The 15,658-nt window shown below is 39.1% G+C and overlaps 1 protein-coding gene across 1 annotated transcript; it reads right to left on the bottom strand.

Annotated features, from left to right (window-relative positions):
- Window positions 1-6,491: 6,491 nt before the first annotated feature.
- On the bottom strand, window positions 6,492-13,471 carry LOC139115542 (methyltransferase-like protein 27). Its single transcript, XM_070677730.1, has 5 exons — window positions 13,274-13,471; window positions 13,034-13,153; window positions 12,438-12,576; window positions 11,160-11,252; window positions 6,492-7,119 (listed from the first exon to the last, which is right to left on the bottom strand). The coding sequence occupies exons 1-5, from the start codon at window positions 13,379-13,381 to the stop codon at window positions 6,938-6,940; spliced, it is 642 nt and encodes a 213-aa protein (XP_070533831.1). The 5' UTR covers window positions 13,382-13,471; the 3' UTR covers window positions 6,492-6,937.
- Window positions 13,472-15,658: the final 2,187 nt, after the last annotated feature.

Below are 15,658 nucleotides of genomic sequence, written 5' to 3' on the forward strand. Positions count from 1 at the left end.
GGATAAATGGTGACACTCACTAGACTTAGGTTTCCCTTTATCGGTTTTCCCTCTAGCTCTGCATGGCAGGGCTGTGTGTTACCGGCGTTACACGGCCTCCCACCGTGTAACGCCGTAACACACAGCCCTGCCATGCAGAGCTATTTTCCCTCCATCGGGGAGATTACACAGCACGGAGATAAATTTCCCACAGCGCGGAGATTTTTACACAGCGCGAAGATATTGACACAGCGCGGAGAATTGTCGTTTTCGTCCACGGTACAAGAAACATTAAACAATCTCACTCTCTAGCAAAACCTTTTTAGCAATGATGATTGCCCTGTATATTCTGCCCCGGTTCCATCAAACTAACGATAGAGGGCGCTGTGGGTCAAACTCTGGGTCAAACTCACATGCAAGAAGTGTACCTTATCGAATATTAAATTTGTATAGGCCAGAAGGAATAATTCAATGTGCCCAATGATATAGTTGGCACGATGATAGCCCAGAACAGCTGAAAGATGACACATCACCTGGACGTGATTGGTCACGCTAAAAAGACGTTTTGACTTATTTGATTTAAAGTCTGGTGCCGTTGTATTGATATATATATAAAGAAGGATGTCGTGCATCTGCCTTCTGTTTTATTCACTGTGAACGTTTGAGGACTGGGGCATTGTCACGACTCAGATCATCAAAATTTCAAATCGAAAATGTCAAAACAAGTGTTTTAGAATATGATATATCAAGAATCACGACATCAGAAGGAGTGGACGTAATTTGTCACGGAAGGTCTCGGACCTTGTGATCTTTACAAGGCGATGAGCTATAATGGTACACCCCTCACAGGTAGAATGCGCAGTGGGGACAGTACAGATACTTTGACTCTAAAACTTTTACAATTCTTTTCTGATCCACTACTTGTGAATGTTCATTTTAAAGCTCTTTTTGTAAGACAACCTTATAGCGTCTTAGTTTTTCGAAAAATCGAAAATTTTATTTTCCTCCATAGAGTTCCAAAGAGTTAACACAGGGATGGGGCCATTTTGAATTTCAAATATCGGTACATCTTGGGTAATTTGTTTCTCAAAGTACTTATATTTGACGGTGACCTCCGATTTTTATTCTTGACTTTGAAAGAGAATGGTTGAAAGATTCCCTTAGGAAATTTTGAGCAAAAGTTTAAGTCTTTCACTTTCGAAGCGCATACTACTATACATTAAATGGAAACGCATGCAATAAATGTCTGAACAGTCCATTCATTCGAACTCTTGCATTTATCATGAGACCATAGACCATCTCGCTCAAGGGTCTATGAAGAGACGGGCAACAGGAAATTCGCTTGTAGATTTTGTTTGGTGTGTAATCTGGGCAAAAAAAAGTAACAAGGCCACATATTTGTTGTGTTGACACGGTCTGTACCCTAATTAAGAGGTAAAAGGTTTAAAATATGCATAATAGCATACAATTGAAACTTTCGCTTCACAATTTTGTGTATCAGCCCAGACTTAATCTGCCAGCGGTGCTACTCTTGTTACGATAGGGGTATATTTAAAATTATGGAGCCTTAATGTTTGAGAAAATTCCTCCACCTACCCTACCGCGGCGGCGATAGCACATAATACGTACTTTTTTCAGACAGACTTTCTTCTGAAACTGCTGGTTACGGCGCCCTCTTGCGCGTGAAAGCCTTGTCACCGTCTTTGAGCTTCAGCACAAGGGTACTTCTGAATAAACTGAAATCTGAAAAAAAAATAAGGAACCTGGAATAATAAAGTATTTGGGAATCAGAGGTATGTTCTATTTCGTTCTATTTCCTCGATATGTCCCATAGAAGAATACATTTTCGACGGCATAAAAGTGAACAGTTTAAAGCTAAAACTCCCAATATGTATAAATTTGATTAAAAGTTCTCATCAGAAGAGAAAAAAAATATCCCCAAACGAATCGATTGTGGAGAAAATTGGAAGCTTAAGCTTTTGGTTTGCACATGATAAATAATTGAAATGGTGCAATCAGCTTGATCAGTGAATACCTCAACCTCAACTATGATTTGCCCCGAAAGTCCAATCATACTATTTACATCTCTCATGTGTTATTATTTTTATTACACCGAACAAGCAACATGCAAAGAAACAAAAACACAAAGACTTCTTCGAGTACAGTTCGCCTTCTGAGTCCGAACCTCAGCGTAAAATGTTGTCAGTGCCGAGTCTATAGGGTTGCCGCTAAAGTTTGCCGATCTCCTCGGTGGCGTATCCAAATTTGTTGCTTGCATGGTCGCTGAACACAGAAATTGCATTCCTTGTTGCCATTTTCGTTCGTTTGATGTTTACTTGCATCAAAATATCGTCTAACTGTGCCGGTGACAGCTCTGCATGACGTTTCGCAGCCATAAGTTGCCAAAGTACAACAAGCGAACGACAATTTGTTTTGCGCAGAAAGGATGCGCAGTAAGTAAAATGACGTCATCCATGTAATATCAAATGCAGAGGGCATCATCAAGTTCGCAGAGGGCATCATCACATTCGCAGAGGGCATCATCACGTTCTTTTACATGTCACGTGAGTCGTGTTTAACCAATGACAGTGCACGCTCAATGAGTGAGGTGTAATAATGTAAGGATCGCTAGTAAATAACATTTTATACAACATTACAAACACTGGAAAAGTTACAGACTGTTGCCCTGGTTAAGCAGGGTATTCTCCCTGAGTTGCGTGGCATAGAAAATATATCTGCTAAATTTCTCAAAGTAGCACTATTACAAGTGGAAAGAAGTATCGCGAATTTATATACAAGCGGGGATTAAAATAATATGTGGCAATATGTTTACATCTTAAATCTCTATACTTTGGGCACACAAGAAGAAAATGGAACTCATCCTCGACAAGATTCAAATTACACATTTCACATATTCGATCAATTCTTGGAATATTATTCCATCTGCCAGTCTCAATTTTTAAAGTATGTGCGGAAATTCTAAATTTTGATAATGCTATTTTAAATACAGGTTTATCAATAAAGTTCAAATATGGCTCAAAAATAAGTTGTTTTTTAAAGGTTGAATAAGTACTCAGTTTCTTTGATTTACTCATATCCTCTAGCCATGATTGCATGTCAATATCGATACATCTCTGTTTGAAGATATTTAAAAAAGCACATTCATTGCCCACCCCTTGTTGGTTCCAGACTTCCCCAAAACCATAACTTTGTAATAAGTGTCTTACACTCTTTGCCCAAAAGTCGTACCTGATTACATCAATATTGTCTAATTGAAATACATAACATTTGTGGGTGAGCCTGTTTCTATCCACTTTTACAATTCTGAGCCAATATTCAACAATTCTAAGATATCTTGGTACTCTTAAAGACACTCTGCCCAATTCGCTCCTCACGGCAATAATTGAGGTATTATGATATGAACTGAGGATATAACGCAGCATACTGTTATGGATTTTTTCGACGTCTGGTGCAGGATGAAATCCCCAAATTTCACAACCATACAGGAGGATTGGCATGATTTTACAGTCAAATATTTTTAAAGCCATTGTTGCTGGAATATTACCAAATTTACATAGACAGCTTTTCAAACTAAAAAGAGCCTTATTGGCCTGTTCACTCAGACTTTTTGAGCTAGAAACCACTGTCCAGTCCATGAAAGAACAATAGCCAGGTAACTTTGAAAGGAGGTTACTGCCACTCGTTGCCCATTATAAAACCATCTTTCGTACTTTTTCAGACTTCCACCCCTTCTAAAAACAATGATTTTGATTTTGTTAATGTTAACAGTTAATTTCCATGTATTACAGTAATCATTCAGCTGTTCAATAAACGCTGTAAACCACTTTTAGAACTACCGTACTAACAAGGGTTAAATCATCAGCAAATAATAAATAGATGATTTTGAGAAGGCCAATGTCAACCCAGAAAAATACTCTGTGTTCTGTAATACTTCCCCAATATCATTGACAAATATTGAACAATAAAGGTGACAATACTGAGCCTTGTTGAACACCAAGGCTACAATTAAAAAAGTCGGTAATTCCATTTGGTGTTCTCACACAGGATTTAACATGTTGATACATTGAGAAAAGTACCTTATACATTTTACCATGTACACCTGATTTGAGTAATTTATAAACATACGGTAGCGGTTAATCCGATCGAATGCTTTTTCAAAACCAATGAAAGCTACATACAGTCGACCCTTTTTTAACGTTTATTTGTGGGCAAGGGCGAGAGAAAGCCAAAAATTAACGGGCGAGGCTTGCCGAGACCGTTAATTTGGCTTTCATCGAGCCCACGCCCACAAATAAACGTTAATGGTCAGAGCGGAGTCTGTTATTTCCATTATATTACAGCGAACCCGAGAAAACCGTCAAAATTTGCGAAAATTTCCGGAGCGAACGACAACTGGGCCCCAGAAACTGAGCAATACGCGACGCACTGTCACGCGCGCTGTAAAAATTAGCCGATCCGGAGATGTTTTCACAAAAAAGTATCTCAACTTGACCTACAAGTGCTCCATTTTATTTTGTGATTGATTATGATTTACGTTTGAGCTGTGAAGTTACGATACTTTCGGGCATGCAAACAAACCATTACTGTGTATTTGTGGTCAGTCACGTGGCTCAGCTCGACCAATCAAAATGCGACGGGCAGGGCATGGTAATATAATACGGGTTATAGTGCACAACTATTCATTTCCACGATGTACAAAACATTGGTGTCAAAAACAGGACCGGGCTCCTACACTGATTCGAAAAGTTTAATGCTAAAGTCAGTGCCATGGGGTAGAATGTAAAACTTAAAAAACCTATCATCAGGAAAATAGTCTATATTAAAGAAAGCATGCGTGATGAATCGAAAATATTGGTTGAAGACTCGACCCTTTTGTTGTTAATGCGCCCTTCGTCGCTAGCAAAGCAGGATGTAGTGGTCGTCGTGTAATCCTATTTAAAAGTATAGATAACGTACAGTATACTAGATGACTCTTAGTATTCCAGAACCACTTATTTAGATATTTAAAAACTAAAGATTTCACAGGAAGACATAATATATCGTGTGTGGATGTGAGAATTACACATTAATGTCGAGTCAAACAGACAGGTTAAAAGTGTGAGTAAGAAATACATTGAAAACGGTGAGTAAGAAATACATTGAAAACGGTGAGGCAATTACAAATATATGAGATCGGGTGAAGATTTTGACCAAACCGACGCAATATTATAAGTGTCATTTGACGATGAATGATTATTATGTTCCAACAATATCCATACAATTAAGTACACGTTGTAACCTGAGGTTTCGATCTGTTACTGCAGAATACGTTCTATCGTAATAATCTTCCATAAGCAATTGATCGCACTCAACAATTCTTGCGATATAGACGACCATTGTCGTATCGGTATTATTTAATTGACGTAATATGAGAGAGAGAGAGAGAGAGAGAGAGAGAGAGAGAGAGAGAGAGAGAGAGAGAGAGAGAGAGAGAGATGCAGCCAGGCAGACAAGCAGAGACAAAACAGAGACACTGACAAGAATGGACAGTTTGTCACAGACTAGACATACACAGAGCGTCATACATGTATGTAGACTGGATAGGATGAGGGATTATAACAGAAAAATTCAGATTGAGGGAGATGATGCGGCCAAATTCGTATGATGACGTCATAACGATGACCGATATTAATTCTGGGTTTTTTAAATCTTAATCTTGTAATTGTCTAATTTGCCCGACATTTACGTAAATCTCAACAAATCGTCGATATCCAACTTTATGAAAATTATGAAAAACTGATGAACAATGAATGTCATACTCTAGCATCACCTCTCATATAGTTTAATTTTCATTCAGTCAGCTAGCCAGGCAATGTTATTTAAGAGATTGTGGATCAGTAATATCACTATCCGGGGATAATGTATATTAAAATTTAAGAGTTCAGAAGAGTCATAGTTACACTCGAAGATTTTAATAAAAACAGACATGCATTTTGAGCACAGTAGGGATTTTCCCAGAAATCACACAAAGTTAGTAAGGCTGAAAAGTATATTGTGCAAATTCCAAATTTATTGAATTGGTTTTTCTCTGAATGACAACGTACAGGCGAATAGGCGAAACCCATTTCGGAAATGTTAGTTATACTTCAGCTGAAGTAATTATTATCGGAAAAAACCGTTATCCAGCCAAAAATGGGTATAAGAAAAAGACCAAATAGGCGGACTGTTCTTGAATAATAGGTCCAAACCAACATAAAATATCAACAACGTAGTCTGATGCATTTTGCCATAGACTTTGAGTTTAAATGCAGGAACAGACTAAGCATCAGAGTCTTATATATATATATATAACAGCCCAAAACAAGGGACTGTGTGCCAGAAGGTATGTGACCATTTGCCTTCATGACGTCGGACAAATGATCTCCAGCCTCGAGGGTACATTAGTCCTTATTTGGGCTATGATGTTTTTATTACATGCCTCTCTTACACAGTTTTCTCTCAAAATTTTTGGGTTTACTTTGTAAATGACAATCATATGCTTTATTTCCATGTTAGAAGAACATCATAGATTCATATATCAATGTAGTATTGTAGGACATTATGGACATTGGTCGAATCAGCCTTCTGAAACGACCGACCGCCCTCTACTCTCTAGTGTCAAGTTTCCCGGACGGTTCACACCTCGTGCTGATATGTGCCAGGCGTTCTGAGAATACAACACGTAAAAGTCCTATGGTTGCATGTGCAAGGTCTAAACATTAGATGCTCGTGACAATGACGTCATTACTAGATGGAACCTCTGCGAATGATCGTTGTTACCGGCTGATTAGGACATGTCCAGTGATTACATTATAATAAGTCATGATGATGGTTATTACTATTAATGAGCGTCACTTTTGAGGAGTAAATTTTCGAGTTGTTGATTGTCAGGGGAATATTAGTGTTTTACTTGATGAAGTTAGAGTACTCTAACGGTCAAAACATAACATCCAGCATTCTTATCGTCACCAGTTGTTACATAAGCGGCATCATAAGACTCGTCCTCGACTTTGATGACTTTAGATTCAACCATATTCTTGAACGTGTCGCCCTTCACCAAATGGGTATACTTTTCGTTCACCACGATTACGATTGGACCTCCTGTGGAAGACAAACACAAACACAAAAATAGCATCAATAACACTTGGCTCACAATCATAACGTTAAGTGCGTTTGAACACATTTTAATGCATAGTACATCAAAACTGGTGCAATGGACACACACATACACAATACCATGCAGCCTGGTACATCAAAGGGAGTGATGCAATCTACCATTCCAACGTAAAGATGTCCTCTTGTGATATTGTATTACATGGGATTAAATGTAAACAATATAGGTAATTCATCTAGCAGTAATATTTAAGACAACAACTAATTAACGTCTTGGAGATCTTTGGTTGTGTTTCTGTAAAAATATCACCAACTTGTAAAATCCTGACTCACAGTTACTGACATTTTCACATGATTTATACTTTGCTGCTCACTTTTTTATTTAGCATGCACAATTTTGCCAATGATAACCTCATTCAAACAAATTCCCCTTTACAGTTTAGGGAGCGTTCAGTTATTATGGCCGGGGGTGGGCCGGCAAAATCCAGGGGGGGTCACCTCAAATTTGAAAACTGCAAAGGGGGGGGGGTCATGTATTTTTCAAACAGCTCAGAGGGGGGGGGTCACTTAATTTTCATAAGTATCAGTCCCGTCAAAAAGCAGTTTCAGTGTTCAGAAATATTCTGGGAGATAAAAATGATTCGTTGCATGATTTCATTCTCTGAAGTTATTCACCTGTAAATCTGAACAAAAGTATAATTATCTGTCACATGAATATCTTGACTTGACAACTCTGAGGCTTGTCTTATTGTAAATCAAGCTCACTGCACTGAGGGCGATGAACAATTCCTATTACTTACATATTAGAGATATAGCAAGTTTTGTCAGGGAAATTATTTAACAGTTACCTATACTGAGACTACTAGTACCATGAAAAGTTAAATAATACTTTTTGGTGAAATTCCAATATCATAATTGTTGTCCACATCTGAACTTTTAAATACCCTATTTGAATCAAGTACATTTGTATCAATTATCAAACACCTATAAAAGCACAAATTAATTTAGTTTATTTATTAAAGTTTATTTCAGACAATGTGTCCATATCAGCATTACACAAACAAAATGAACATTAATATGGGGTTCACATCTAGGCCCAGGGCCGGCCAGAACTAATCCGGCAGAATGTGAGAAGATAAGCTAATCTTTTGTCCGCGTTCACATTACGTTCAACGCTGTCCTAGCCTAGATCATTTGCAATTCTTCGCCTAAACTGCAACTGTCCACAACCGAGCCTGCAGCGGGATTTACTGCAGGTCTGCTGCCCATAATCTGGCTAAGTTCTTCGTAAAACATACAGGTCTTTCTTCCCCGACCGCTTGTCCTATTATTATCAGAAACTTTTTTGAATTCGGACTTCAAATGTTTCATCTTACGTTTGCATTGATCTGGGCTACGATCAAACCCATGCTCTGACAAACGCTGTGAGATGATATTGTAGGCGATTCGATCCCTTGACGTGCCGTCCATCAGATTTTTCACCATATCTTCGTTCCAAATGCCTAAAAGACACTTGATTTCTTCCGTAGCCCAGTTGACTCCTCGACTCGCCATGTCTAATGATACTGAATCGTCGAATAGGTCAAAGATTACACTGCATGTCAACTACAGAGGGAGTCAACTGGGACCTGAGTCGGACAAACGCGTTCACATACGCTGTTTACTGCTCGGCCAGAGACCTGGGTCGGCCACAAACCACCCCTCTCGACTAGGACAGAAATTGTCCGGACAGTGGCCGGCCAGAACCGTTCACACCTGTTTTTTGGTCGGCCACGAACCTGGCTAGGACAAGGGCCTAGTCTTTTTTAGCTAATGTGAACGGCCCTTAAACTGAAATGATCAAGAAAACAAAGAAAAAAACGTAGAAGAAACAGAGAGAATGATAAACACTTGCGAAAGAAAGACATAATTGTGTACAACTGCTTCCTCCAGCGACGGAAAATCTTACTGTGGCAATTCCAGTCTGAATTACATATAACAGAAATCAATGCGTTTGAAGATCTATCAATTCTGCATTTACAGTTGTAAATACTTTGTCGGATAACTTCCCCGAGAGACATAATATTGTTAGACACAAACATTTTTGAAGCACTGCTACCAGGAGATACACCAAACATTATTATACATAACTTTTAGTTTGTTCAAAACCTTTGAACAATAGTTTAGCATTGTAAAAAATTTATTCTTAGTTTTCTCATAGACTCCAGTGTATAGTGAATCAGCATTTCGGTGAAATTCCATAATCAGATTTCTTGTACACATAATATGCACCTTTAACCATCATATTCTAATCAAGTACAATTATGTTAATTATTGAACGTCTGTATATGCACAAGTATATCAAGTTTTGCATTGGAAAAAAAAATTATTCACATTTTATCATTAACTCCCATGTATAGTGGATGAACATTTTTGCATGGTGGAATTCTAAGGTCAAACGTTTTGCCCACATGCCAGTTGTAACAACCCTATTTCATTTAAGTACATTTATGTAAATTATCAAATATCTATAAATGCATAGATGTAGTTTTGCATTGAGAAAGTATTACATAGATTCCTCATACATGTATTAGAAAATATATGTATACCATGTATAGTGAATCAACATTATCAACAGCTGATAAATCCAAATATCAAAATATGTACACACACGCTTGCGTAAAAATATTGCAATCCACCAGTAATTTCTGTCCAACCCCTTTGAGGGGTAATTTCAAAATTATAGCAAGTCAGAATGGGAAATCTGAGCATTAACACCTTTTGAGTTTGTACGGAAGGTCATTTGAAAAAATCTAAGCTCTTTTTTGGGGGATTCTATCGCTCATTACCCCTGAGGTGTTTGTGTGCAGCTAATTTACTCAAGCAATGGGGGGGGGGGGTCATGAAATTTTTGTCATCTTGAAAGGGGGGGGGTCATCAATTTTTTGGTACAATGGGTACGTGGGGGTTCACTTATTTTGACTGATGCGCAGGAGAATTTGCCGGCCCACCCCCGGCCATAATAACTGAACGCTCCCTTAATACAAATCTGACAGAGGTCAACCCTAGGATCATGCATATCAAGGTTCAGAGCACTACAACGAGAACTTTGGCGGGAAATGGTTTTTGACCAAATATCCAAAAATAAAGATATGAAAATTTCACCACAATTTGAACAAATCTGACAGAGGCCAACCGTAAGATCATGCATACTAAATTTCAAGGCAATGGGAAGGACAGTTTCAGAGAAGAAGATGGAAAAAATCGCCCCAAAAATACTACATTTTTTCACCACAATTTGAACAAAATCTAACTAAAGTCACCTTAAAGGACCTGCATACCAAGTTTCAACAAATCTGACGTATAGTTACAGAGTTTTAGCAATTTGCAGGATTTGTCCTTTTTTTACCCTATTTGAATGTTTTTGACACTGACACGTTAAAATGAACATATTCACATCTCGACCCCTGGGTACACCTGTACGCCAAATACTAAGACGGTAATTGCGGCGGGGTATTTTTTAGTTTCTGAAGGGAACGGACATACATCCGTACATACATACATATATATTTACTCCGCCGACTTACCATATAACCTCTCTTTGGAATATATACATATACCAAATGTGAGCTAACAATATATACTTGGCTGGGGTAGTCAAACTACCGATATGCATTTTTCAAGTTCCGAATTTATTGTTTTCGCAAGTCACGCATGCTTGTTTGTTTGTTTGTTTGTTTGTTTCAAACATGAAAACATTTTCCCGCCGCCTTCACGTGAAGATTTTTTCTAAAAATCAGCAAGCCTAAAATTTTGTAGCATCTTGCTCATGTTTTTACCAACCCTACCATGACCTAACAATCGACTTCATAACACTGATAACAGTAACGACTTCGCCACGTGTGTTTATCGTTCATTGACGTAAAAATATCTATTTGTCACGGTCCGGGAGATGCAGTCAGTGAACGCGTGTATTTGGGTCGTGTGAGTCACGGAAAGATATGGATACTACTGAATTATGACAATGAGGAGAATATTTTAAAGAATACCTGGTTTGACTATCCTGGTCCATTCTTTAAAAACATTATCAGTCAGATGTCCATCCACAAAAACTCCACTGCAGATGATAGCATCATACGAATCTACAGAAAAAAGTACAAAGAAATATTTCATATTAGTACCCCAAACATATACGGCCATTGTTTACTCTGGCAGATTCTCTATGGCGTCTGAGAGATGGTAGCTGGGGCACAAATATACCCGAGTTTCACTACTTTTAATGACTGAAGAGATGTTGGGACCATGGAAAAGTTTCCAGATGCTCACATTTTGGCTCCATGTTCACACAGGCGATGTAGCGTTTTCAATCTCTCTGTGAATCTATCTTCTGTATGTACGTCCGTATGTCTGTCTTAATTTGAACATCTCGTCGTGTTTCCTCATTTTGGGTCAAATATTTTGCTAGATTGTCCGATATACGGGAGCATATTCGATTCATAAATAACATAATTTTTATTTTGTAAAAAATCTTTTCATCGAAGTTCAACATTGCCTCATGGGTAATTTTTTTAAATATAAAATCCGAGGTAACATCGTATGGCCAAGACGGCAAGATTTGTTGCTCACAGTGGCACATCGTTCGATTCTCGTTCTCAGTCTCAAAGTTGAACCTAGTCTCTTCAAGGGGAAGTTCACCAAGAAGGCTGATTTTCACTTGTGTGCCGGCTTTGGTGCTGCTTATTCCGGAAAAGCCATTTTCGCCATTTATAACTCGCTTGATTTTTTACAATATTAAACGGATAAAAAATAGTGGCGGAAGTTGCAGTTCAGGACTTCATCAGCTTTTGAATCATAGGAAAAATGTGCCAAGCTTGGCGCTTTTATCACATGATATGGTAGGGACCACTTTCCGATGGGGTATGTTATTGTCATCATTACGTTTTAGCCAGGATGTGCGTATTTGCATAACTATTGTTTATCATGCAAATACGTATGCCTTGCGTGAAAGTGTGTGAGCCATATATATTACAGCCATATAAACACGTGAAGTAGCATTTTGCATTGTGATTAATTTGAGGACGCTCCTCGAAACATTTTGCACAATATAAGGCACGGCCCCTCCACAAAACGGTTTTTGTGGAGGGACCGTGATCAAGGTTAACATTTGTAAAATAAAATGCTGTCAAAGACGCAGAAAATATTTGAGGCTTACTCACGCTCAAGTGACAACATATGCCCTTCTAATGGATTTTTCAAAATCAGGTCTATACCTTCTGCACACTATCATTCATGTCAAGTTCAGAATTCCTGGTAAAAGTTAACCGTGCCTTTGCTTACGCCCTCTAGGGGATCAGGCCCCAAAGCAGCAGCCGTCAGCTTCGCGTACACCCCCTTGTTTCGGGCAACTTCGAGACTCTCTTCTGACAAATCAACTCCATCAATGTTATCGAATCCCATGTTGTGCAACTGGAAAGCAAAGTAAGTGTAATCTATTTTTGTACATCCATGTTGTAATGGTGAGCAAATACTAATGGATGGATGTCAGCGTATCAAAGTAATGAGCAATATATCCCGCTGTTAAAAACAAAGTAGGACATTTCGGGAAATACATTTACCTGTTACTATTTCACAAATAGTTTGACTAGACCTCGCTCGGTCACTTGATCAAGTCTGTTCAGACTCGACAATCGCAGCACAAGCAGCCAGAGGAAAATAACAACGACAAATTGTGGTCGCAAAGTCACGAAGTACGAAGACTGTGAAATTACTTCCATGTGTTCATTCATTTTCCATTCGCTCACCATCAAAATTCTATGGGCCTAAAGAGTTTGAACTTTATCGCCAAGACACAAATTTAGGCACTTCACCATACTTTACCACGACACAGCGCCAGTTGCGATCATCTGTGTCGTCAACGTCGTACCTGTTCGCCTACCAATCCTGTCCCACAACCACAGTCTAATATCCGTGCGTGTTTGTCAGATAAGATTTTATTTAAAGTCTGAGCAGCATATTTCGGTCCATTGTAGAAGTTGCCAAAGACCTAAATGACGAAAAATGTGAAATATTAAACATCAAATAATTGTGTTCATTCTATCGATAGACACTTTTTAATGTTTTATTTCAGTGTATCGAGAATAATGACGTAAAGTTCCTTACTTACGTTGTCATAGGAATCACTCCATTTGTCGTACAAGTCTCTAAGGCTGTCAGTAGTCGATGATGGATCATAAGCTTGACTTAAGTTTGCCTTAGTATCGGAGTCCACCATATCGATTCGCTTTACTGACTGGAATAACAGCAAACGTTAAGGTGTTGTTGGGCTCGGCGGGCGGGAGATTACGTCACACACACTAGGGACAAAAGTCCCTGAGCCACTTATATAAAAAACAATCTGTTACGTAATTCGAATACTCGTGATAAGTGAACGATTCTTTGTGATTACAATGTTCATGAATGACCTCAATCATTGATGTAAAAATCCACGGTACAATTTTGTACAAGTTTGACGATTCATTGATCATCTCCGCTTACAACTCGATATGCAGTCATTGAGGGAGTTGGGTACATCCATTTTGGAAGAGTTGCAAAATCATACTCTGACAGAAGCAAGGATCAACAAATCGAAGGCCTTCAAGCTGTAAAGCGTGAGACAATTTTATCTGACGTGTCACTTATTTTAGCACATGGAGGTATGGAAGCTTCTACCTCCAGAGGGCTGAAGCAAAGAATGAGTCATTTTTGGATGAATGTGGTCCCAATGAACCATCATCAAATCCTAGTCTAATTTGTCTTACCACCGTAGCTTCTTACAACTCGATCAGAAATCCCGGAAGAAGACGTCTGCTTCTCTGTAAATGAGAGGTTTCGTCCAGTGTGATGTAACTTTTCATGCTCGACGCATGCGTGTTTAGGAGTTGTGCGCGTCAATATGTGGTCACTTATCTTTACTTGATCAAGAGGACAGGAAAAACCTGTTGCAACTTCGATCACACAGGTGTGCGCAGTCTTGCTTGTATAATCGATCGAAGGCCCGGGCCGGGATCGAAGTGTGAGGCCACAGTCACCTGTTTTCTAAATTTCGCTCTGCGCCCACGTGCCCCATATACATATGTACATATGCCTGAGAATAAGAAAGTCAGGAAATCGAATCTCTGTAAAAACCGTGTCAATGCATCTTCCGCGTTCGATTTTATTGTGAAAACTAGCAAGTTCATCTATCATGTAACCGTCGATCGTTCCTATCATTCTCAAATTCATACCTCATACTTAAGCTGCTTCAAAAACGCTCGTTTCGTGTGACTTTCGGTCGATTCCCCTAAACATAAGCGTGAGCAACATTCCAGTCACCTAGCATTGACGTTGGGCACCTCGTTACTGACGTGGGCGCCGCCTACCCATGCGGGTAACTGGAATGTTGCTCACGCCTATGTTTTGGTGAGGCGTCCCTCGAACTTGGCCGAAAATCACACGAAATGGGCATTTTTAAGCAGATAAAGCATCGGGTATGGATTCTCGTGTGAGTTTAGTCTAAAAACATTTCTAATATAGAACTCAATACTGCCTTCTTGGTTCTACAATAGTTAGTCACTTTATTTGTTAGATCTCTTTATAAACATATACGCAAATTCCTAACTTTTTACCCTCAGAAGTGTCCACTGCTTAGCAGATAGCCAGCTAATAGCTGGCTAATAACAGCTATTAGCGGCTAAAAGCGGCTACCAGATCAACTTGAATAGCTGACAAAAATGCCTAAAATCAGTGTATCTACCTTCGAAACATGTTTTGAGATGGTTTTGCGAAAGTGATGAAATTTACCCGTTGGCGGCACCTGAGCTGAATAGCAGCCCTTCTCAGAACTCACCACTAGTTAGCTGGTAGCATCTTTTGGTAGCTCCATACTGGTAGCCAGCTAATAGCTGGCTTAAAACGGCTAATAGCGGCTAGAAACGGCTAATAGCTTGAATAGCTGTATAGCCAGCCATTCTCATAAGTCACCACTTGTTAGCTGGTAGCCAGCTAAAATCTCCCTAAGAACAGCTATTAGGGGCTGAAAACATCATCTGGAAATTGAGAACAGCTTAAATAGCCAAGGAGAGCTAAAAGCAAGCTATTCATATCCAACCTAGCTATTAGCCTCCTAGCTTTTAAGGGGGATATTCGGCAATCAAGCAATATCGTACCGTAGTCGTGTAGTCGTAGGCATTGTGTTCGATTGGACATACTGAGAGAAACTCGAGACAATGATCAAATGTCACAGGTACACAATATCTAATGATCTCCTTGACCCGAATTCTGATATCAGTATGTATCTGAGACTTAGAGTCATCTTGCACCAGTAGTTTCAATCCAATCTAAGGGGTCGTTGATCATTAAAAAGCTGCCGTACTAGAAATGTAATTCCTCGCTGTCGCTCTTGCATATTCGTGAACTGGTCAAAATCTTGTGGTATACCATCGCTGGGGGTGCTTTATTGCTTAAATAAACTTTAGGTCAGAGAAAAAAAAAATCTTGTTCATCGGATTTTTTGGACCAAGGTTCAGGAGCG

Source organism: Ptychodera flava, chromosome 17, assembly GCF_041260155.1.
Source record: "Ptychodera flava strain L36383 chromosome 17, AS_Pfla_20210202, whole genome shotgun sequence".
Taxonomy (NCBI): Eukaryota; Metazoa; Hemichordata; class Enteropneusta; family Ptychoderidae; genus Ptychodera; species Ptychodera flava.

What these genes read in the sequence shown, in the direction of transcription:
- LOC139115542 (XM_070677730.1), bottom strand. Translation starts at nt 13,381, where the DNA reads ATGGTGGACTCCGATACTAAGGCAAACTTAAGTCAAGCTTATGATCCA. An exon ending in CCTAGAGGGCGTAAGCAAAG is followed by an intron (nt 11,253 to 12,437) that starts GCACGGTTAACT and finishes TTTTTTCTGTAG; the next exon opens with ATTCGTATGATGCTATCATC. An exon ending in GACCAGGATAGTCAAACCAG is followed by an intron (nt 7,120 to 11,159) that starts GTATTCTTTAAA and finishes TGTCTTCCACAG; the next exon opens with GAGGTCCAATCGTAATCGTG.